Source organism: Macrobrachium rosenbergii, chromosome 37, assembly GCF_040412425.1.
Source record: "Macrobrachium rosenbergii isolate ZJJX-2024 chromosome 37, ASM4041242v1, whole genome shotgun sequence".
Taxonomy (NCBI): domain Eukaryota; kingdom Metazoa; phylum Arthropoda; class Malacostraca; order Decapoda; family Palaemonidae; genus Macrobrachium; species Macrobrachium rosenbergii.
In genome coordinates, this window is record NC_089777.1 from 33,797,001 (window position 1) to 33,821,723 (window position 24,723).

Here is a 24,723-nt window from a genome sequence, read left to right on the forward strand (position 1 = left end):
GGAGCTACTTTTTTTATTTTTTCCAAGTTGTATGAAACATGAATCTAAAGCTACTTTTTTTATTTCCAAGCTCCATGAAATATTTTTCTGTTATAGGTTAAGTGTTCTTAGAAAGAAATGTATTAGTTTTGGAGAGGAAACTAATTAATTTGTCAGAATTTAAAAGTGCAGAGCGCTGTTTAAAAAGGTGAAGAAGTGGCAAATGCAATCTTCTTAATTGTATGTCAGTTATTTGCCAAAATCATAATTGTTGTTATGTTGGTTACAGAGTACATAAAAAACAAATTAGGTATAGATTAAACTTGATGCCCTGGACCAAACCCATTAACAGACTAGGTAGAAAGGGGCATGCAAAGGATCCAGAGAGAGAGAGAGAGAGAGAGAGAGAGAGAGAGAGAGAGAGAGAGAGAGAGAGAGTTAATTGTCGACATTTTCTTTACTCTTTCTTTATTTTGTCTTCGTGTTTTTCTCATGTGGTTTAAAGGGGTCAAGGAGGTTATAAACTCATTATTGATTTTTTTTTCTTATCTCTGATGGTGGCTTCATCTTCATTATTAAATATTTTGCTCAACTGACATAGTTCTTATGTTGTCATATTATAAGAATTAATTCATTTTCAACCTGAAAGATTTCACATCATCCTTTTTGTCGAGGGCTCACTTTTTTGAAGTTCAGTTTTATATAAGACATCATGTTGGCTCTGGAAGTAATATGATAAAGTTTCGTCGAATCTTCGTCTGGTATAATTAAATGTAACTGTGATCCCTGGATTTTCTTGTCTGGGTGCTCCGAATCACATTAATTGATCGTACAGGTTTAAAGGTCACTCATGACCGGTAGAGGCGAGGGACAGGCTCTTGCTGTTTTATATTTAGACCACTTGTGTACTCGCCACCTCTGATACGAAATTATTCCGAGTTTCTAGTTAATGAGACGTGACTTCTAAGTGCCATTTTGCTTTTAAACTCAGCAGCGTTGGTAGTCAGTACGCGTACTGAAACAGAGTCATATGAAGCAGAAAAGGAAATGGATCCAGCTTTTGAAGAGGAGGTGAAGATATTTTAAATTTACATGAATACAGCTGAAGGGTGAGGAGAGAAATTACAGAAAGAGGCGTAGAAAAAATAGTCGTTAACTTCTGCTAGGTAGAGGCAAATACACGGTTAAAGATAATGTGCTTATGGAATTATTAAATGTGAAATATATTTTTTTTTGTTTCTACATTTTAACAAAATTTACTGAACAAAGCACCGATTAGTGCAGGAGTAAAGAGTTTTTTTTTTATAAGATTTGGCCGTATAGATTAATACAAATTCATTTTTTTTCTCTCTCTCTCTTTCTACATAGAATGAAAAAGAATGAATAAGACAATGTGATTAGCACAGTAGAATATGGATACCAAACTGAGCGTAGGGTTATCACATGAGCAACTTGATTTCCAGCAGTAAGGGCCGAGAGCGAAAAAGAGTAATTTGTATTATTTTATCGTTCATATCATGATATCCCGGTAGAGGCAAGATAAGCGACTGTAAATATTGTCTCAAAATGACAGTATATCTGTAATTGAAAACTTTTTATGGTATAACGGCGCGGGCTTCCATGCAACACTGCAACTGCTGTTTTGTCAGCAGTACCAGTCTCTACTTGTTGTTGAAGAGTCTCTCTCTCTCTCTCTCTCTCTCTCTCTCTCTCTCTCTCTCTCTCTCTCTCTCTCTCTCTCTCTCTCTGTAAGCTACCACCACCACTGTATAAAAAAAGGAAGGCATGAGAGACTGATTGCGCTAAAAGTTTTACGAAATAAGTCGAGGCAGACACAAGGACACAAGTACAGTGAGCAAATTAATTGGTTGCATTTAGGCGCTCACAGGTGTCACAGCAGCGTTTGCTGAAAGAGCTGCTGCGTGGTTATGTGCATTTGTCCACAGCGGTATCTCTCATGGTCAGGTGATTAGTTACATTTGCTCCTCGTCCTCATTTCCTTTTGTGTTTTATTAGAGATAGCTAGAGAAATGATGTTCATATCTTCTTGTAATTACAGGTGTATGTGTCAAAACTGCTGGGGTTTGTATAGCTTCTCACGTAGCGGGCACGATTCTCTTTTTATATACATTGTTGGTTACATGGTATGCCAGTTGATCGATATATATATATATATATATATATATATATATATATATATATATATATATAATATATATATATATATATATATATATATATATATATATATATATATATATATATATATATATATGTGTGTATAAATATACATATATACTGTATATGTGTGTGTGTAGTGTAGTGTAAAACGACAGTTCGCACAATGATAATGAAAGAAAAGTATAGAATAAAAAAGGAAAAGAAGCCAATGCAAATGATCATTTAGTAACAAGACTTCTGTACAACTTATTGATCGTTAGGTATAAGATGTTTCTCGTCATGTGTAATATAAACAGTGAGTCAGTGTCGTGTTTATTATCATAACAAGACGGATTTTTTGGGGTAGACGCGGTAATCAGTTGTGATTTGGATATATGATGCATTCTTTCAATAGTAAACAATAAAAAATAGAGAGAAGAGAGAGAGAGAGAGAGAGAGAGAGAGAGAGAGAGAGAGAGAGAGAGAGAGAGAGAGCCCTCTTTACAATGCCAATAATACAGCGTGCAATGACAGTCAAAGTGGAGATCTGCTGATCTTAAAGCTGCATCATTATCATAAAGAAATATAATTAGTTAGTTTTGGTAAAATTTACGAATAGTTACCCTACATATCGGCTGTATCTGTATATTTTATTGTTTCCCCATTCAGTGGTTGTTTTCATTTCAACTTTCGTGCAATATCTAATAATAACAGATGTGTGTATACGTGCGCTGAAATGATCTCTTACCGTTCTTGATGACCCGTTGGTTTGGTATTGAAATTGGTTTCTCTCGGACCCCAGTTCGAGACCGTGAGATAAAGAAAACTTTCTTTTACTTCGTTTGGGAATTGGAGAGTCTCGGAAAAATGTGAAAAGCAGGAATCTGTGAATCCCATGCGACTAGATATTGAATATTCATCAAGGTTGTCAGTTTATTACAGAGCCTTGGACTTGGCTGGACCTCCTGGTTATTGAAGCCCAAAGCGTTGATAAGGCCAATAGCGAGGCCTACGAGGTTGATGTAGTTGGCTTCGCAATTAGGTGGCTGATTTCCAAACATAAATGGAAGACTGAAGTGGTGTTAGGGGAAAATTTGCTTCGGCATATTGCTGCGCAATTTCGTCTGAATGCTGGACGCCTCTCCGCTCACGGTTTTGTTCATACTCGTATGAAGAAGATCCGCATGTAGGATTAGATTATGCAAGAGTAACAGAAACACTAAACGCCCCGTAAACACTCCATTTTCATTCACTTTAAGATTGTTATCGGAACTGGCAGTCCCAAGTCTGGTATGTCCCTCCCTGATATATCGACTCACTCATGGGAAAACTCGTTTGATATTCTTGCAACCTGCTCTCTCTCTCTCTCTCTCTCTCTCTCTCTCTCTCTCTCTCTCTCTCTCTCTCTCTCTCTCTCTCGAGGTGGGTGCTTTGTTTCGTGTCTTCCCCTTGTATTTACGTAGTGAAATATTCTCATATCGCATTTCTCACTCTACCGGTCAACTTTCTTGTTTCTGAATGACCGTTCTTTTCAGCCAGGGTCCAAAGAAGAGGAGCCTGCACCCCTCTGTCGTTCTTTTATTTTGGATTTTCTCTACTTACGTTGCATTCTGCGGTTTGCTAAATAAGATTAAAAAATCCATTTCCTATTCTTCCTTGAAGATTGTCTGCTGCATTTATATCACACGGACAACACCAATGGACACCTGCAGAACAACATTATGAACAAGGGAACTGAACATTCTCCGTTGTTCTTCCAGAATCCAAACGCCCTCTACTCCGCTAACCCTCCCACCCAGACGATTCACCAACACACCTGCCCCACCTCCAGCCTCCGGTCCTGTGATGTCACACCCTCTCTTGACCTCCACTTCCTCCAACCCTCCTCCTCCTCCTCCTCCTCCTCCTCCACCACCACTCACCTCATTCACATCTCCCTCCACCTCCACCTTCTCTTGCCCCTGCTTCCCCCTTCCATTACTATTGTCGTCAGGAATTCTGGGTTAAAACTCGCGTCTGCCTCATGTTTAGGATATGTTGTTGGAATACGAGTACAGTGCTCTTCATTACGAGCTTTGTCTCTAGATGCCATCACCTCCTTAGGTCAACTTTGCAGTTTGCCATAACTTTGGTTTTTAAAAGTTCATAATAGATTGCATTTGTAGGGAATTGTAGACTGGATCATTTCTGCTCTGTGTTTGTGCAGTGTAAGGTGAATTCAGTTTGCGCAGTGCATTGTGCATAGGATGCCAAGGCAAAAGTAAAAATGCCAGCAGCTGTGAACTTAGCCAAAATGGGTTGTACTGGTATGCATTCACGGCCCTGTAATTGTGAAGCATCGGAGAACTTCGGCTGCCTGAAGTCGGGTGCAGTGTTCTCAGGGAAGTTTGTGCAGTATCCCCTTGGGGAGGAATTGCGCTAAATCCCTCCTTGTGTTCCTCCCTTGTGTTCCCTGAAGTCTGTTGTCTGTGGTGTTGGAATGATTGGAAATTCAGTTCTTAGATTTAATCCCTTAGGGATAGCTGTTGTCTGTGGTGTTGGAATGATTGGAATGTATTTATTGATAAAAGTATTTCAAGAGGCAGTTTGGATATATAGCCTTTATATATATATATATATATATAAATGAGTTATATATATATATATATATAGAATATATATATATATATATATATATATATATATATATATATATATATATATTATATATATATATTAGATCAGTTTGTATGTATGTATTTATTGATAAAAATCAGTATTTCAAACCTTTGGTATTCCTTTTTCTACTTACTCTAGAATGTGGTTTATAATGAGTGTCATGTTTTAAACATCCCTGGAAGAGAATACAGTTGTTAATGTCGGTGATGCCATTTCACCATGTAGTTCATAATCTGATTCCTAATTCAGAATCGTCAAACACTTTATTCAGTATCTTTCGCCACTATTGAAAAGGAGCTTGGGGTCTTAAGTGTAAAGTTAGAATCAGTTTATCAGTTGCAAGGAGTATTGGAACTTTCAAATCAGTTTATCAGTTGCAAGGCATGGTGAAACTTCAAATGAGTTTATCAGCTGCAAAGCATATTGAAACTTAGAATTAATTTTTCAGTTGCAAGGGGTAGTGGAGCTTAAAATTAATTTATCAGTTGCAAGGGCTAGTGAAACTTAAAATTAATATATTAGTTACAAGGCGTAGTGAAACTTAGAGAGTCAGTTTACAGTTGCAAGGAGTAGTGAAACTTAGAATCAGTAAATCAGTTGCAAAGCATAGTGAAACTTAGAATCAGTAAATCAGTTGCAAAGCATAGTGAAACTTAGAATCAGTAAATCAGTTGCAAAGCATAGTGAAACTTAGAATCAGTAAATCAGTTGCAAAGCATAGTGAAACTTAGAATCAGTTTATCAGTTGCAAGACATAATGAAACTTAGAATCAGTTTATCAGTTGCAAAGCATAGTGAAACTTAGAATCAGTTTATCAGTTGCAAAGCATAGTGAAACTTAGAATCAGTTTATCAGTTGCAAGACATAGTGAAACTTAGAATCAGTTAATCAGTTGCAAAGCATAGTGAAACTCAGAATCAGTTTATCAGTTGCAAGGCATAATGAAACTTAGAATCAGTTTATCAGTTGTAAAGCATAGTGAAACTTAGAATCAGTTTATCAGTTGCAAGGAGAATCGGTTTATCAGTTGCATGGCATAGTGTATCCACTTGTATTATTTATTCTGGATACAGCGACTCATTTCCGTGTTCTTATTCTTTGAGTGATTTTTGCCATGAAAGTTAGTGTGAATCGTATACCCTACCTCCTGGGAAAGACTTAAATTGTTTTGAAAACCTCTGACATGTTATTTCTCAATAACAAGTTTTTTTCCCTACTTTTTTATACCAAACTTAAGTAGTTAATTGTTCTGAAAACCTCTGATTTGTTATTTCTCAGTAACAAGTTTTTGTTCTTACTTTTTTTATATCAAACTCCAATAGTGTAATCTAGTATCACGAATATTTTTAATATTTTCTATGCGTCAGGTCGTTTTGCAAGTTATTACCTAGTAGGTTAGTTCTATGTAAATATTGATAATTTTTCAATAATTATTTTGTAAGGTCCAGTTGAAGTGTTGGATATTAATATAATAAAGTAATGGATAGTAATATCACTTTTACCCATGTGCTTTAAGACGTTTACTAATTTATTCTTGTTAGACAATCTCTGATTACCCTGGGGCTCTGTTGCATATTTCTATGTGAACACCCGATTAGAATATTGCTAGGATACAAAGGAAGTCATGAGGATGGAGATTATTCTTTATACTTTGACTTTTTATTCCTTTTACCACGTTACCAGTCTTTCAGACCAACCTTAGGCAAGATTTGGCAGGAGGCCATCCCACTCCAAATCAGCCACCACTTGCTTACAAGCAGTGTAAAGATAGTGGCCACAGTTGTATATTACTATGTAAGTGCATGTCCTCAGGTGAAAAGAAAGCAATTGAATGTGGAACTTATTGCCATATTTTTAATATATTACTGGTCACTTACAAGTTGAGAATACTTCAAATGATGTATATAACAGGAATATCTCAAGAAGGATTATCGTGTGGTATTGTAATACTGTCATGTGAAATTGTAATGAAAAGTAAACTACAGAATCGTATGTTCAAAAATATTTGTAGAGTACAGTAATATGTTGATTTGGGATACTACATCAGTACTTTAATTTTATAGTGGTTAGGCTGTAATGAATATACTGGTATTGTTACCTGTACTGTTATAAAAAAGAAATGGTTAATTTTCAAGGTACAGTATTAGTACAACTGATGTTAAACTAGAAAATGAGAAACTAACAAATTAAAAGAATCTTGTATGCTGTCCGCCATTGCTTGGGAATGGGGCACAGGAACTTTCTACTTTTCAATTTCATGTTTCAGCAGGAAATTGGATCCATTTTTCCATTAAAGTTTCTTTTGCATAAAGTACAATTGACTTTTGTGTACATTGATGGTTAAAGTTGGTGTCATATACTGAATATATTCAATAATTTATGTGGATAAATGTTAGGAAATTGTCTTATTTTTAGGGAATTGTTATGTGTTTTATTTTTAGAATAAAATACATTTTTTTTTAAAAGCTGAATAGGCATAGTTTTTGGAAAATTTTTCTTCTATTTAGCACTATATTCTCTTCAGTTGCAATGCCTTATTTCATCCACCAACAAGGTTGGGAGGAGGTGATGTTTTTGCCCATATCTTTAACCATTTCGGCGCTTTTACGAGGTTGACATGGCCTTGACTGTATCTAGTGTTCTTTGAATATACTCTTGAGAGTATATTTAAAGGACCTTGACTGTATCTATGTTTGTGTTAAAAATATCTTGCAAGCCGATGACTGGATTTTGATGAATGCAAATGAAGACATTCATTTGGTGATCTTCTCTTGGTGATTTGCATTTTCTGTGGACACTAATGAAAACTTTAAAATTTTTTGCATCTGAAACTATCATGCTTATTATTTGTTCTAATTGTCACTGATGTGCATCCAAAACATTAACTTTTTGGAGTTCATGAAAGAAAATGTAAATGATGCAGAGTATTTAGAATAATGCAAATTATGTAGTTTGTTCTCTGTTGAGTGGCATTTTCAGAGATTTGTTGTTTACTGAGTTGTCTTGTTTTATTGATAGGTTGCACAATGATAGATACCTTCTTGTCCTTTTTGTAATATGCCCATTGTTTATCTGCTTTTATTTTTAAAAATCTTCAAAGTGAATATATTTTCCTTAGTATCAAGGAAGCGTTGAATATAGAATTTTTATTTGTATTTAGTTGCATCTTTTATTTTTTCTGCTATTTTTCCATTCTGTACCAGTCCCTTTGTATCACATTTTGAAAGTCGCTTTCTCAAGCCCAAACACAAGTGATTTTTGTCAGTTTAGAGTTTGTTATGCAGTAGTTCCATGTTTTTATTAGTTTTATATCTTCCTTAATTAATGTATGGATGACCTCAAAATTGAACTCCGAACTTAGTATACACTTATATCTATACTGAGAAATGAACTTCGGTGTTGGTTTTATGTTCAGAATTCCCCTGTATCCATGTTGATCTTAGATCTTTACTTGATAGTGTTTTATGACACGAATGAAGATGTTGGGGTGTGTCTACAAAACAAAATTTGTTTTAAAGTGTTTTCACTTCATTTCCAGCTTGGAAGAGAAATGGAGTAGCGGAAGTAGTGCTCACCGTAGTGAAAGACCCTCTGTTTCATCGTTAGCTTCCACAGCTTCACCTTCTGCAGATGAGAGCGACTCTGGATTTCATGGTTACAGGTCTAGAAGATATCGATCTCCAGATGGCAGATCCTTAGATGAGGTAAATTATTGATGGAGACCTACTTATTTGTGTGATTTAGTTGCTTGAGGTAGTAATGGTGAAAGTTTATAAATACATATTTGAAGATTTCATTCATTTTGGACAGCATTAAGATTATCATTGTAAAATTAACAATTGAGAGAAAAGAAACATTGCCCGTGTTAACTGAGTGACTTGCAGATCATCAAAATCCTTATTTGTAGAGTTGTGTTGTGAACCTTAAGGAGATCATTTTTTAGGGATATGGAATTTTACCCTAATTCTTGACTAATTCATGTTAAACCAGACCAAGAAAGTAATTTAGAATGTTCTTGATAAATTTATACATGTTCTCAAACAGTAGAAAATGATGTCATTGGATGACTTACTCTCTTAATGTTCTTTGGGAATCCAAATTTAAATGGAGATATACTATATTTAAAGTGTTTTCTTTGCAGTTGATCTCATAGAATTTTTCTTTCTCTAGGCAAGTGAATCATCACGTTTGCAAGGCGATCGTTTGAATGTATCCTGCGACTCATCAGTTAATTTACGACCCGGTGATCGTCAGCCACTTTATGCTAATGCCCCACCAAAACCTAAAAGATTAAATTCTTCACGAGATTACAGTACATCTCCTGAACATTCCCCAGAACGAAGTAAGCGAGATCCACGAACATATACAGACCATGGTGGTGGCAGTGAAGTTGCGGATGGCAGGAATTTAAATTATCACCCTCCAGCAGCTGAACGAAGAACACCTGATGCATATGGAGTGACTGCTGGTGGTGGCCGTGGAGATTATGAAGATGTATATGGTGACAGTAACGGGTCAAACCCCATGGCTCAAAGCCAGTTACGAAGGCCTGATCAACGAGATTCTTTTGCTTCTTCGAGAAGTGGAGGAACAAGATTGTCAGAAGAGCTCCAGCTTTCAGAGCCACTAAGACAAGATTTCAGAGGACAGGACGATACACTTCCACGCATGTCACACTCAAACGCTCATCATCATCATCGCCAGGGACCACCTAGACCACATAGTGCCGATTTTCTGGAATACGACAGAAAGCACGGCAACGAAATGTGGTCTTACAGACGTGGCAGTGGTGGGGATCTTCCAAGGCCAAATGAAATGAGACCAAAGTCTTCTGTTGGGCATGGGGACTTAGATCACTGGTCTGAGGAAAATTATGCTCAGAAGATGCGCCAGTCATCACTCTATCATACTCACATGCACAGTAGGTCATCCAGATGTTCTCCAGCAGGGAGAGGTGAAAGTCCCTCAAGTGATCACCATATTTTGCATAATTCTCATAATGTTGCTCAAAGAATACCACCTGCTGGAGCTGCAACACCTGACTTGTACACCCCACACAAGCCATCTAGTACTTTGTCTCCTTCAAGCACTACCAATAGTTTAAGACGTGGTGCAGTTTTAGATGCAAGACACCACCAAAGACCACCTGATCCCTGTCAGGACTTCAGAGTAGATTCTACTAAGCTTGAACCTAGGCAGGATTCGAGGTATCCACCTAGACAAGACATGAGGCCAGATTATAAACCAGATCTCACACAGGATCCATACAAATCTCGGAACCATGATGACTCATTTTCTAGATATGAGCCTTCTCCTAACTCAACATTAAATAATGTTCCAACACCCCCTGGTAGCAGCTGTCACAACAGCATATCTCCAAATGAAAGCCTGAATAACAGTTTTTTGAGATCGGCTTCAGCAAGGCTACCCCGTCAAAGACTGCAAGATGATGTCATGAATATGTCTTTACCAGATGATGGCTCAGATGGTGACAGCAAAAAGATGCAACAGGTTTGTTTAAAAATATATAATTTTATCAATCCCTCTTTCACTTAAAGTTTTGTAATTTTTTATTATGCCATGTTTTGGTGCATTCCCTGCAGCAGGCTGGTCAAGGCAAAGTCCACCAACAGTCTGCAGTTAGATCCCTCTTAGGTTTTGCCAGTTTCTTGCACTAAATAATCTGGCATGTCGTTTGCTCATTCCCTGATTTCAGATCATATATGATAAATGAATGCAGAGCCCTTTTCCTTCATTCTAGATCTTCATATGGTTCTCTGTACCTAGCATTGAGGGCTCTGTCTATTGATGGTGGGAGGTTTTATACACTCAGTTGTGATAATGGTTACACATGTACCTCAATGGTCCACAGTGAACCTGCCTCATTTTCTGTCCAGTGATCTTAACATTTTAGGTTTAACTTGCCTGACAGGAGTAATGGACTTGAAACCTCTCATCCCTAGGTTGACCTGCCCCCACCTCCATTTTTTTTCCATCTAAGTCTCTATCATTATGGGTCTGGTTTGTAATCTTTCCTCTAATGAACACCCCAGTCTTTCAGTGTGCAACCATCTCTCAAAAATCTGGTTGTCCAGTGATGCATCCCATGAACCTTTTGAGATCTCACTGTAACATTTGTTGATGTTTTCATCGCAGTGGTAGATTCTTTGCTTCCTGTAAAATTAGGACAATAATACAGACTTGTGAACCTTGAATAACCCTCCCACCCCTACCTTAATGCCCTCTGGTTCAAAATTCTTCTAACCACTCTCTTCTTTTTCTGTTACTTACCTCCTAACTTCTCACCATGTGGTTGTGCAATTTCTTACCCACATGAATGTTTTTCTACTTTGGAGGATTCAACATACACCATACTGAATGGCTCTGTCCCATACGTACTTATGGAGGAAGAAATAAAGGCATCACTTTCACTGTTACAAAGAGGATGAAACAAACTGTTTGACATCCAACACCTATATGTTGATCTTTTCTTTATTGTATCTGAAGTATTCCGAAAAAAATTTCAATTTCAATTTTCCCTTTTGGCCTCTGATCTTTATTTTGTTCTGTAGCTTCTACCTTTTCTTTCCAGCTTCAGTTCTCTTCACACAATGCCAGCTGTGGCACTTTGAAAGTTCCCAGTGGCTGATGTAGAAGCCCTTTCCTTTTTAAAGAGTAGGTTGTCACATTGGAACCCAAAAGCCTTGATCTTGGAACAGCTGATGATGGTTAGGTCTTAACTTTACTTAGTTGTGTCCCCTTTTCATTTTAAAACCTTGGTAAGACTGGCTGGTCATATTTTCCATGCCTGCTAGAAATGCCTAAACTTTGAGGGAAAGAAACTCTCTCTCTCTCTCTCTCTCTCTCTCTCTCTCTCTCTCTCTCTCTCTCTCTCTCTCTCTCTTAGAGTAGTAGTTTCATTTTGTTGTCATAATACTGTACTGTACTTTGTTGAAAATTTCCAACAGAATTGATGCATTTTTGAAACTCATTTTCTTTAAATATATTTTGCTTTTTCCAGAGAGAAGAATCCATGAAAAGATTACTTGAATGGAAGCAAAGAATGTTGCAATCTCCACTTACCCGTAAAAGTTCTCCTCGTCCTGATGCCTCTACTACTCCTCAGTTGTGTGCAAATAGTGAGGCTTACAAACAACAAGTGAGTTTTGCTATGGAAAAGAAATGTTTCTTTGTGAAAATATATTGGGAATTTTCCCTCTCTGAGGTGGTTTGTACATTTACAGTCAGTAAGAATCATGATTTTTAAGATTGAAAGTGATAATTTCTTGACAGGTTGCACAAGTCAGGATTGTTTAATTGTCATTAGTTGATATGGTTTCAGTTTTAATGTTCGAAAATATTAAATTGAAAATTAGGTTTACATTCAATTCTACTGGTTGCTTTCCCTGATAGCCTGCATGAGAGTCATGATTCATCTGTTTGTCTACTGTTTCCCTTAAATTGCTTTCTTTCCTCTTCATGTGCTCAGCCACATTCTAGTGTTCAGTTGTTTTAAGTATAGCAAAAGACACATAATTGTTTATTCTGTTCTTCATTATAGCAAGACGACAGGAAACATGCTGTGATGTAGTGCATTGTGCCAGAAAGCATTGAATCTTCACAAAAATTTCAGAAAAAAGATACCATGAAACAATTACAGCCAGACCATTTACTCCAGCTAAAGGATGGCATGCAGTCTGGATTAGGGATGAACTCAAAAAAAAAAAAAAAAAAAAGTTGCTGTCAGGTTTCAGTCATATTTCAAGAAGTTGAATGAGGCAAAATGGTACCTTCTGGAAAAAATACTTGTGATGAAACTAAGTTTTTCTTAAAGTTCGTAAATTCAATTATTCTTTCACAAATGTGCAAAGCAGGCTAAATGATTTCAAGAAGGCAGGAAAGAGTAACACTGGGACCACATTACATGGCAACATCATAGGTCATATGATCAGGCCAAGCATTGATTATTGAGCAAAGAACTCCCAGGCCCTTAGTATCAAAGGAAAGAACCATCTACCCATTTTCTGGCAACACAGTAAGAGAGTAGGAGTTACAACCACTCTTCTGTTTTGAACTGCCCACTCAATGTCTTTTCTCTGTAGCCTATGCATCCTGAAGTTATTAAATATGTTGGGGTAAAATTTTTGCCTCTCAGTGCAACCTGTTAATCATCTTCCTGACTTTTTGTAAGGATGCATTATCGACAATGCTATTAACATATATATCCAAAATTCCTCAGCTTGTTTCCTCACCACAGGATTACTATTTTCAGCATTCACCCCTTTTTTCCAACTTCACTTCTTTTCCAACTTCACTTCTTTTTTTCAGTAAGTGATTAAAGTTTGATTCTACACCTTAACAGGTACTTCTTGATTAAGTGTGTTTTCCTGGGTCTTTGACCTCATAGTGCTGCTAAATGTGAGAGTATTCATCACATTCACACTATTCAGGTTATTTAGGCATAAATATTATTGAAGGTGTTGTGATGGGACAGTTTGTAACAAAGCCATATACTGTATTGGGTTCTTCTTCCCAGCCCCCACTGAGCTTGCACCCCAATTTTCATAGTACTGTACATGAAAAGAGGAAAATAACTCATGGGTACCTGAAGGTCTTGGAGGCACATGTATTGTGAGACTAATTAGACAAACAACTGTACAGTCTGGTGGCATTCAAAACCACAAATATGGGCATGTATAAAATTTCAGCTGGGTTTTTTTAAGAGTTAATGTTTAAGGTGATATTCCTCATAGTCCTCATGGTGGTGAGGCAAGTTTTCAGTTCTGTACTCATTTAATGTGAAGATAGGTTTGAGATGAAGTCATTATTGATTGACTTACTGGAGAGTTTTAAAAGCATTCATCTTTTTATCTTTTTAAAGAGGCATTCAAGAAGGGAAGGTTATTACTAATCTCAGTGACTATGCCTGTTTGCTTAATTGGTTTATATCATCATCATCCCTCTGTCTGGATAGAAGAAATACTAGTGAGATATATTTCGTGCCAGTCAGTATCAGAGAAATATGACTCATTGGTTAGCTACACTGTTAACGTGTGAGGCGTTTGCTGTACTGGCAACCAAATCAGCCTTACATTGTGGTATTCTCGGACAGTACTGTAACTCATTCTTAAATAGTGATGGCATGCTTAGGTTTTTTTTGACAAGGACACATTTCATTGTTTGACATGATGGCTTTTAACACAACTGATATGATAATTAATAGATATGCGCCATGAAAAGAATATTAGTAACTTTCTGCTTTGGGTTTTACAAGTCATAACTACATGTATCATCCTATGCTTGTTACCTTGGCTGTGTCTGCCTCCCAGCATGCTGCATATTGAGCTGCTTAGTCTTGAATTTTCTTAAAACAAATGAACCCAGTTTTGCTTGTCCTTCTCTGTATGACACAAAAGGTTGGCAACACTCCTGTTATGTATGCCACACAATCCTATTCAGAATAGGATTGTTTAAATGTTTGGAACAAAATTTAATTCTTTAAATCAAGAACACCATAGTGCTTACTCCAAAAATACTTTTTAATACTTCAAGTAAAATATGAACATTTCATGTTTTACCAGATCTCCTTCTAACCCTTAAGCATATGCTGTATGCCCTCGTGTGTGCCTAATTACTATGGCTATAACTATACTTAACTTTTTTTATACTTCAATTTGGTGATTGGCTTGTATGTTAGAAAGAGTAAATTTACTAAGTCTATTTTGCCTCATGTACAATACTGTACATTTTTCAGTGGCTGCAGGTTTGTTAGTTATATACTTTATGTTGGTGAAATATACAAAATTTGGGATAAGAACACATGTACAGTAATGAATTTTCAGTGAAAAACTTATATGAACCCAAGTTGCAAAATTATTTATTTAAAATTATTATAAAATCAGTAAAAAAAAGACTATTTACAACATTTAATGATGTTGGTATGTTGATTTTTAAAGAGTTGCAGCACCTGTGGGAGGGATTAAATGATAATTTTGACAGATCAGAAATGTCAGCAGAATTTAGATAAGTTTTAATATACTATACCTACAATGTCAAAAGTGATGGTTATATTCTTGAATGTAATGGCTGGCATAAATAGCATTAAACTGTATATCAGGAGGAAGGCAGTTCATTTTGTTTTCACTAAATTTATATATATATGTATATATTTTTTACAAATATTCTTTGGGAAAAATTGAGAAATTTGTTATCCTAGGTAACTAGCTTATCTCTTTGCTTTGTTGTTTTATCTTTCTCCTGCAATAAAAATACAGCAGTATGTTACAGTGATAGTATTTAGCTGTAAAATGACACCAAAATGAGTGTCCCAGCTCCAACACTAAGTACAGATCAGTTGTAAAGATATTGCTAGAAACAAACATGGTCAGTAAGATATTGTGGACCTCAAGTCACTTGGTTTATATTGTTCAATACCATATTTGTGTGAGTGTCATGAAATCTTATGTTTGCAATTTTTCAGCCAAAGTTAAAGTTAGTGCATTGTCTATACCACTGCACAGTGATTATGCAGTATACAGCCTTCATGAATTAGGTTTTACTTCACACTAGGTGTATGATGTGTAGAGGAGATAATGAAAATAACGATAGAAGACTGATGTAAAATTTAATATATTATGTCTTTTTAATTGCAGGTTTTGAATGAACTTGTGACTCAGGAAGCAAGAACAAAAAGTGTGCATGGTCATGCTCACACACAGAGTCTTCTCAGTGGGTCAGAATCTGTTCAGAAAGGATCCCAGGGTGCTGTGGGTGGACTTCCCCATCAGTATTCCCCTACCCCTATGTCAGCCAGAGGGGGTGGTGGCCAAGGGGGATGGATGCCGGGAGATCATTCCAACTACCGTGCATCTGCTAATGCAGGATCTGCATTACAAAGCCATCCCAATCAAACTCCTGATTACCCTTCGTCTCGAATACCTAATGAGAGGCCTGCTCCTCAAGGGGGCTCCTCACAGCCAGGCTCAGACAGTGGAGGTAGCAGTAAAAGACGTGAAGGAAGAAGAGAAGCCTCCCGGACTAGACATGTCAGTGGAGGTGACTCAAGACGATCGACTTCTGCTTCGAGGTACAACAGTTACTCTTCTGATGAAGAGGGTGAGTAACAGTTAACTAATTTTCTGTTTTATGAAGCACTTTGAAGATTACTTTGCTGTTTAGATAAAATTTGTGTTACAAGTAATGTATAATGTAAAGAAGAATGAATTACTTGTCCATTATATACCCTTGATTTTTAATTATTTGTGTTTTATTCTGAACTTTTACTGCAGATCCTGTAAAGTATATTTTTAACTTACAAATACATTAGCAAAAGTTCTTGATAATGATATTGATATTTTTAATTGAAATTGCCTGCATATACTTCATGCCTAATGATGTTAACTGATATTGTTATATATGGGTCATTCTAAAACCTGAAGGATTTTTGTTTATATGACTCCTCTATAACAATTAATGACAAAGGATTTGTGGTATAAGTATTGTCTTAAAGTGTACTTGTGCTATGTTGTCTTTTGCTTAACTAACACTGTGTAATGTAGAACTTTATTTCTCTTACATTTGCAATTGATGGTTGCTTTGGGCATTTGGTGGTATTTGGTACATCTGTGCCGTAGATTTCTCACAATTTTGTAAAGGACTACTATATGTAAGTCTGTATTCTAATCAGTTGCATATTCAACCTTATAACTTACTCTTACTGATTCTGCAGTTCTGTATAGTAGCTCTAACAAAGGTGTTTTTTGTATTTCAGTTATGTTTTACTGAATATCAAAGGTATTACTGTATTTATATATGTTGCAAACTAAAATATTTTGCATGTACTGTACAGTGTTCTGGTTTATAGCATTTCTAACAAGTGATAAAATCTGTTCACTTTTACAACTAACAGAAGACATTTGGAACAGTTTGTGAACTTTGTTTACAATAAATTATAACATATTACATTATTGAATTTGAATAATTCACAACAGTTACCATTAAGATAATGGTTTTCCTGTAGGTATTGTTGTAGGTTAATAAAAAAAACAGCATGTTAAACTCTGCTTGTTTTGTTGGGTTAGATAGATTTAAAATGTGTCCTTTGCTGATGCATGGACTGAAAATCCTGCTACACATGCTTTACAAAGGCTATTTCTTGGACATTGGAGTCTGGTTGCTGGAAATGTGGAAAGTGGCTAAGAAGGTAGCATAAGCATGTACAGTAAATGCAACCATGGTACTTTTGTTATGGCATCAATTTTTCAGTGCCTTTGTAAGATTATACGCATGAAGCTCTACTAACAAAGAAGACTAACATGCCACAATTGTCTCGCTGACTTAAGTATGGCCCACAGATTTGCTTGGAGAGCGTGAAACCCGCAAGAGAACTAGACGCAGTTTCCGAAGAAGTAGTGTAGAGTTGACTCGTGAAGGCCGTCGCAGTGCATACCTTTCAGAGTCCAAAGGTTCTTCATGGATTGAAGGATATGATCCTTCTCAAGAGAAAAACGAAGTTCCTAGGGGTGATTGTACTGAAGAGCACCAAAGAGACCTCTATGCCCCACAGAAAGTGCCCTCATCATCCCCAGATTATGTTAATATAAATATTGTTAGTGAAGTGAGAGAAAATAAATTAAGAGAAGCCAATAACGGTGCTCCTTCAGAAAATTCATATAACGAAAGGACGTTAAGCCAGAGAGCAGAACCTGTATTTATAGAAAATCATGATGGATATGATGAGGTCAAAAGATTTGACCTTCAGCATAACAAAACAGAACAGCCTTTGAGTGCTCCAAGAAACTTTGAACAGAGTTATGTTTACAATGATCACTACTATGCAACTAGAGACCCTTACTATGTATCCGATGTTCAGCTACCTGCAGTGAATGATAAATATGAGGATGAAAAGAGTATTGATAGCTCATTTGACCATATGTCTCATAAAGATCATAATGTGTCAAGTGATACTCAGACATCTCAGACAAATATTGGTGCTGGAAAACCAAAGCAGATTCATGATAACAGAAATGTATATTTTGACTCTAGTAAAAACTCAGGTATGCCTATGGAGGGTAGCAAAGAGTTTCAGAGCATTGAAAGCTCTGCAGGTTATGCTTCGTATGATTCACATATTGCTCATAAAATAGATAGCCTTAATTCACATACATCTCATCGTGTAGGAATGCAAGATGATACAACTTCAACAGGAAAATATTCAGATAGTGGTTATGATACTCTTCGTGCAGAAATACCTGTTTGCCGAGATGACAAGAAAAATAACCAAGGTTCGGTGTGGAGTCCAGATAGCTTGGATAATAGTCATGAAAGTTCAAGTGTAGTGCGAAGGCGTGGCATGGACCGAGTGGGAAGACGACCAGAAAGTTGGAGTCCTGATAAGTTTGACAGATCGTGGGGAGGAATGAGGGGAGACCCCAAGTCAAGAGTTGATGAGTCTAAAGTGGTGAAAGAGTATAGTTATGAGTACATAACTCCAGAGAAGAATCACGAGTCTTTTCCTGATAGCAACCTGAAAAACATTTCAAATTCACTGAAAAAATCATCATCTACATTGCCTTCATTAGAAAGTCCCAAAATGGTGCATGAAACAGATCAGCAAACTCAAAGTCAGGTGAATCTTGTGCAAGATAGAATAAAGAAATTTACAGGTAAGATGTTAGATACCAAAGAAAATTCAGTTAACAACTGTGACAGTTATTTTGCATCCCATTCTAAATCTGTAGGATCAAAATCAAAACTGGAAAATTCTATGGAAGAAGCCACTTATTTCAGTGACTTTTCCAATGCTAAGCACAAAGAACCTCTCAAGGAGCCTTTGAAGCCTATTTCCCCTCAGATTAAAAGTTCTGAGGCTCTTGTGTCTCCCCTTAAAGCAGAATTTGCTACATCTGAGTCAACAGTGGTAACTGCACAGGAAGCACAAGTGAAAAATGTTTCAGACTACAAAAAGAGAGATGATATTTGTGGGTCACCAGTGTCAGATGATAGTTCACCATTAAATCACAGGTATACTTCTTGTGTTGAGACACCAAATATGGAATGCAGAGAATTAAGAAGTCCTCAAGATATAATGGATTCGAGGTTAAGTCGGACAAATATAAGAAAGTTTTTATTTGATGAAGATACCAAACCTGATGAGCAAAAGAATTCTGATAGGGTAATTAGTAATGTGAAACCACCTCTAATGAAAAAGCCAACTCAAACAAGATCAGTAAAAGCTCTATTGAAAAACTTTGAGGAAAGGTCAATTGAACACATGGAGAGGGTCAATATGAATAGAGATTCATCAAGGAGAAAGTTTCATAGTGACTCTGAGATGCTCTCAAATGAAAGTTCTAGTGATGAAGAACCTTGTGAGGATATATATGGTAACACAGGAGAAAAGGTAACTATATCACCAACCACTTCTGTTTTAGCTGATCTTAGGAAATCAGCCGATGACAAGAAGGAACCCTTGCCACTTGTACCTCCCCCAAGACCACCAAAGAAGCCAACCTTAAGAGGGGAAATGGATGTTGTAATGACTCCAGGGTATTTAAGGCTAAGTTTAGCAGACTCTATTCAAGAGAGTCTGAAAGTTGAAGGTGATACTGATAGTGGAGGAGAGGAACCAAGTTGGGTGGATACCAACTTGAATATTGACCAGAGGAAGCAGAGCTTAACACATGTAAATAATAATGATTCTTTAATGATTGATCTAGACAAACCACCAGAGGAAGAAGCTCCTCCTCCTCCTTTTTATGCTCCTAGTGAGTTTCATGGACCCTTGCAACAACCATATGCAGAAGAGAATTACCTTCCTATGAGTCCACCTAAGAAATTGAGCCATGGCTCTGGCACCCTTGGTCCAGGCAGTTCATGCAGTAGTTTAAGTAGCAAGCATCTTCCAACACCAGAACCTGTTTATCCTGATACTTTTGCAAAAACAGAATATGAAGAGCATACTTACATTGAAATGAATGGTGATACAACATCAACTAATGCATCTGTTTTAGCAATGAATGCACCTGGTGCACCACGACTTGACTTAAGCAAAATCAGTAACGACATGTTTGTACCAGAGTCCCCAAGATATTATGAAATTGGTGACAAAGATGAACCTCAGCATTATGAGTATATATATAAAGGGCAATCTCATTATGAAGCCATATACATGGAGGTTCCAAATTCTGAAAAGGAAGAAAAACCAAAGATCCCAGATAAACCAAGTGATTTCAAATCTGAATATACTACTGATAGAAAATATCCATCAGATATTTTAAATTCTTCTATTAGCAAGATGGACAAGTCTCAGTCAAATGCTTCATCAGATGCTGATGATGAAGCATCCAAAGATTTAGATAGTTTAGAACCTCCCCGCAACCCTCGTTTTAGTTTGTCTGACACATTTAGACCAGCATCTTATTATCTCAGTGGCGCTGAGCCCTCAAGTGACCCTGATGCCCAAGATTCATCAGACTCGGATTTAGTACCACCACCTCCAATACCTTTAAGTCCTCCACCTATGGATGATTTAGACACTGGAGGTCCAAAAGCCAAAAATTTTGATTTTGAAAACCTGGAAACTCCAGATCCCCCACCCCATCTGCGTAATGCCCTTAGTTCTTCAAGATCCTTGAGGATTAATCATGACAGTGTGAGGGAAGATTCACCTAATTGTCCAGCAGGTAAAGATAAAAGAATTTATGATCAAACTGAGTCATCCTCTCTTCTAATTGATAAATTGAAGAGAAGACCTGTATTTGAGGAAACATTAGGAAGCCTCAATGATGAGGAAAGCTTTATTCTTAGATCTGAAGACAGGTATCCAGCATCTGCAGCATATCCTGAAGATTGTAATATGACTGAACCAGATAAAATGTTACAGAGAGAAAGAAGAAAACCATTTCCTCAGTGCAGTGAAGATATTCTCCTCCCAGGAGATAAGCATGAACCATCTGCTCGGCCAAAGTTTACTCCAGATCCCCCCACTTCTGTACAAAGTAATTTAGACTCAACTTTTGGGTCTCCAAAGCATGAAAATCCTTATGTTAATGATGGTTTCCAACATAATGCACGGCCAAACTTCAATTCTTACCAGAATTCTGCCAGGCAGAGCACCAGAGAATATACTAATGTGCCACCTAACTCAAAAATTCTTATGCAGATGGAAAGAGAGAGATCAAATTCAACTGGTTCAAGACCTAAGTCTCCTGATCCGTATACAGAGCAAAGTGACACACTTGTTAATCAAAGTGTGTCTGCACATAGGACATCCTTGCTTAGAAAGTCTTCAGTACAGATTGCACCAACTAATTCAGAATCTACAGGCTCTCCTATGATAGATGCTTTACGTGGTATTCATAGTCCAGTTTCACCACTTAATATTAGCCATCAACGCACTAGTTCAGAAGTTTCTTCAAGGGGTGTAGTAGTAAGTCCAACTTCAAGTATTTTATCTGCAGGTGGTGGAAACATTGGACCCATTCATCTCAGAGGAGCTTCCAATGCATCAGTGGGCAGTGAAACAAGTCCACGTTCTGCTCCATACTATTATTCTGATGTAATTAGAGATGAAAGTCCATCATTTGCTGATGGCCTAGTAGGTACTCCTCGCATACGCTCCTATCAGTTGAATAATCAACGAGATTTGGAAGCTAATAAGAGACAAGACATTGGCCGCAAAGTTAATCAGATAACGAGTGCCTCAGAATTTGAGCAACGACGTGAAAGGTTAGCACATGAATTAAAGACTTCTGTTGAATTTTTAGAAGGAAAGACCGTTTCATCACCAGATGAACGAAATGTTTATGATTCTGATACCCTAAGGAAAATGAAACGACGAGCATACACCCCAGATCCTGAACTTGATGCTAAAAATGTTTTTCCTTATGGCCTTTCAATCAAATCTGATGGTCCTACTTCACCATCTGTAGTAGGTCATAGGAGAACTAGATCTTTGGAAGGTTTATTGGATGATCCATCTCGTCCTTTTCCAAATAATGGTTGTACAGCAGTTTCGCCAGATCCCAGACCAATGCCAGTGAAACCATCATCTCAGGTGTCTAATTTGGTGAAACCTGGAGTACCGCAAATTGCCACTTCAGCACCGCTTGGAATGAGAAAAGGACATGGCAGCTCTGTAACAACAAATCCCTCACCACCTTCAGTAATTACCTCTCCACGAAATACTCTATCTCCAGTGAACAATCAGCGTACTTCAGTTAGTAGCTTGCAGAGTAGTGGAAGTGTCCCACCAGGTGCTACTTCACCCTATGCAACTTCTCCTCTTCCTGTATCTCCCATACCACCATATCCTGTCGGTAGCAGAGACAGTCTTGTTAGTAGAGAAAGTTCAGCAAGTCGAATTAGTTATCATGATACACGAAGTCCTCATGACATGATGAACACAGGTGAACAGGGAGTTCCTCTTGAAAATCCCTGCTCATATAGTCATGACCAGGCTGCTATACATGAGGGACAAGATTGGGAAGATGACAGTCAGTGGCGGGAGCAACTTCGTCGTGCATCTTTAAGGCACACTCGATCTCTTGAGACTCTGGATGAAAATAGACCCCGCCGCCCTGGAGACGGAATTAATGGAGAGAGTCGTCCTCCAGCTAGGTTAAGTGTGCCAAATTACCCTTCTCAAGTTACTGAAGAATCAAACCATCAAAGGCTAAAACAACTTCAGTTGGATGAATATACAGTAGACTATAGAGAAGGACGTGTGGGTCCAAATCATTATAGAGGTTCTAGTGTACAAAATTCAGAAACACTTGAAAGGACACGAAGAGGTCTCACTTGCTTAGAAGGCTATGAATGGGATGAAAATGAAGAAAAATTTAAGAAACCCAATCAGACTGTACGTTTTCGGCAGCCTTTGCCACAGCCTCTGCACCAAAATTCCCAAAACCAGTCTTTTTTAGCCGACGGCCTCCCACCTTCACCCGAGATGGAATGCGAGGAGCAGTGTCAGGAACAGGAGAATCCCACACTCCCTCTCGCTCACGGCCCAGCCTCTCCCCGCCCGCTGCAGCAACAGCCTTCTTCAGCGGACGGCGATGAGGATGGGGTCAGTTCCTTGGGGGCAGGAGGGAGGCCTCAAAATGAGGAAGAGTGCCAAGAAGAACAGCCCACTGCTTCTTCATCATCATCCCCAGCACCAGAGGAAACTAATGATGCCATTACAAATGCCACTCCTCAGCCTGTACCAGATGTCGTTCCAGCATCAGGTATGTAAGAGTTTTTCCTTTATGAGGTGGGATTCTTTATTTTGTCATTTTCATGCCTTTAAATATCTGAATTATGATTCTTTTTCTGTGTGTATGTGTTGTTTTGAGTACCTGTACATTATGTTAAAGCTGTGTTGTTGTTTTAAACTTTGGTAACATTGTACCATATGTTTATGAAATCAGTAAGAGTAATTTTACTAATCTGTGTTATCTATGAATACTATAAATACACAATATTATAATACATCTCTAATTAGAAACTCTCTCCAAATGCCACTTGCCCAGCTTAAGTGTGTGATAATCTTGCTTGAATAGGCAATTTAGTCTGATAGAATTTTAGTCTTTTTTTTTTATTTACGATGTTTAATATTCATAATAGTTAAGAACTTTGCATTGTGCATTTATTTGAAAACAGTTAGATCTTTGCAAAATGCAGATTGCTATGAAAATATTCTAGATTTAAGTGGACACTAACATCTTAGACATGCAATCATTTAGTGAGGAGCTTTACAATAGTGTACTGAAAATTTTATTGATTGGTAATTCAGAAATCCATAACATATCTAATAAAAAATTAACAAGTAATTTCCAAGAACATCTGTTCTGAAAAATTGGGGTATTGTAGGTTGGTTTTCAGAATATGCAGCACTTACAGTAATTCCAAGAAATTCAATCTTTACAGTCATTTTTGTAAGTCTGCTTTTTTTAAATTTGATATTAATATCAGCTTAATTGTTAATATAAGAGTTTAATTAGACCATAGATTTATGTTTTAGACCTTCATTGAGCCATGAAGGAAAGAAATTATACAAATTTAATGAAATTCAACAGGGAGTTAATGGGATGTATTCTTGATATGCTATTAAAAATTCAGTGTTTTAAAATAAAAAAAAACTTTTTTGTAAACACCCATGAATCATATGCTGTTTTGTTCCCTCTAGAACTATCCGAGTTGCACCAACTTGTCTTAGTAGAACAGAATGCTCGCATTGTATATGACAGCACCTTCACCCTGGCACTCAGCATCTACCTCCATCCTTGGTGCTTGTAAGGTCTGAAGAGAACAAGTGCAGGGATGGGAGTAGGGCATTAAAACTTGATCACTAATGGGATTTTAAGAAAAACATCTTTGTATAATGTATCATGAAAAACATTTTTTTTTTATAACCCATGGAGAATAAAGTGATCTGATCTAAAGAGAGACTACATTAGGTCTTTAGGAGAAGGGAGTGCCTGAAATGAAGCACAGAGGGGGTACCAGTCTTGGTTTGTTCTCACCAAAGGCAATGAGTCTGCAAACCTGTGTACATACTTGAGCTTGCTAATACATATGAGGACCATGGTGACACCTTGAGGGTGCCAGAGAGAAGAGAGAGGTTAAGAAGAGTAGTGGTCTACTCTGGTACTCCCACCATGTACAGTCTTCTATACAGAAACTATGGGTCTCAAAGGAAAAGCTTGTCAGTGTTTGAGTTATATCCCTGAAGTACAACTTGGAGAAGGTGGAGTGGCTTGTTCCTGCCCTCAGGACAGATGATGATTTTGTTCTGTGTTTGAATGCCACAGGGGTTGAGCTTGTCCTTGAATAAGTCCTGAAGATGACTTGCCTGAGCCAGAAAGCTATCATGTTCTTTGACTTAAGCCTTCCTTGATCTAATGCTCAGGAATAATCTTGACATGGGACAATGCATATCC

The 24,723-nt window shown here is 37.3% G+C and overlaps 1 protein-coding gene across 25 annotated transcripts in view; it reads left to right on the top strand.

Moving 5' to 3' along the window:
* Positions 1-24,723, top strand: part of LOC136825466 (uncharacterized) — a 603,159-nt gene that overhangs the window by 388,672 nt on the left and 189,764 nt on the right. For all 25 annotated transcript variants that reach the window (XM_067081958.1, XM_067081959.1, XM_067081961.1 and 22 more), the window contains 5 exons: positions 8,337-8,502; positions 8,969-10,309; positions 11,820-11,957; positions 15,451-15,913; positions 17,152-23,028. In XM_067081958.1, the coding sequence (XP_066938059.1) occupies positions 8,337-8,502; positions 8,969-10,309; positions 11,820-11,957; positions 15,451-15,913; positions 17,152-23,028 (7,985 nt within the window). The remainder of the gene's footprint in view (positions 1-8,336; positions 8,503-8,968; positions 10,310-11,819; positions 11,958-15,450; positions 15,914-17,151; positions 23,029-24,723) is intronic.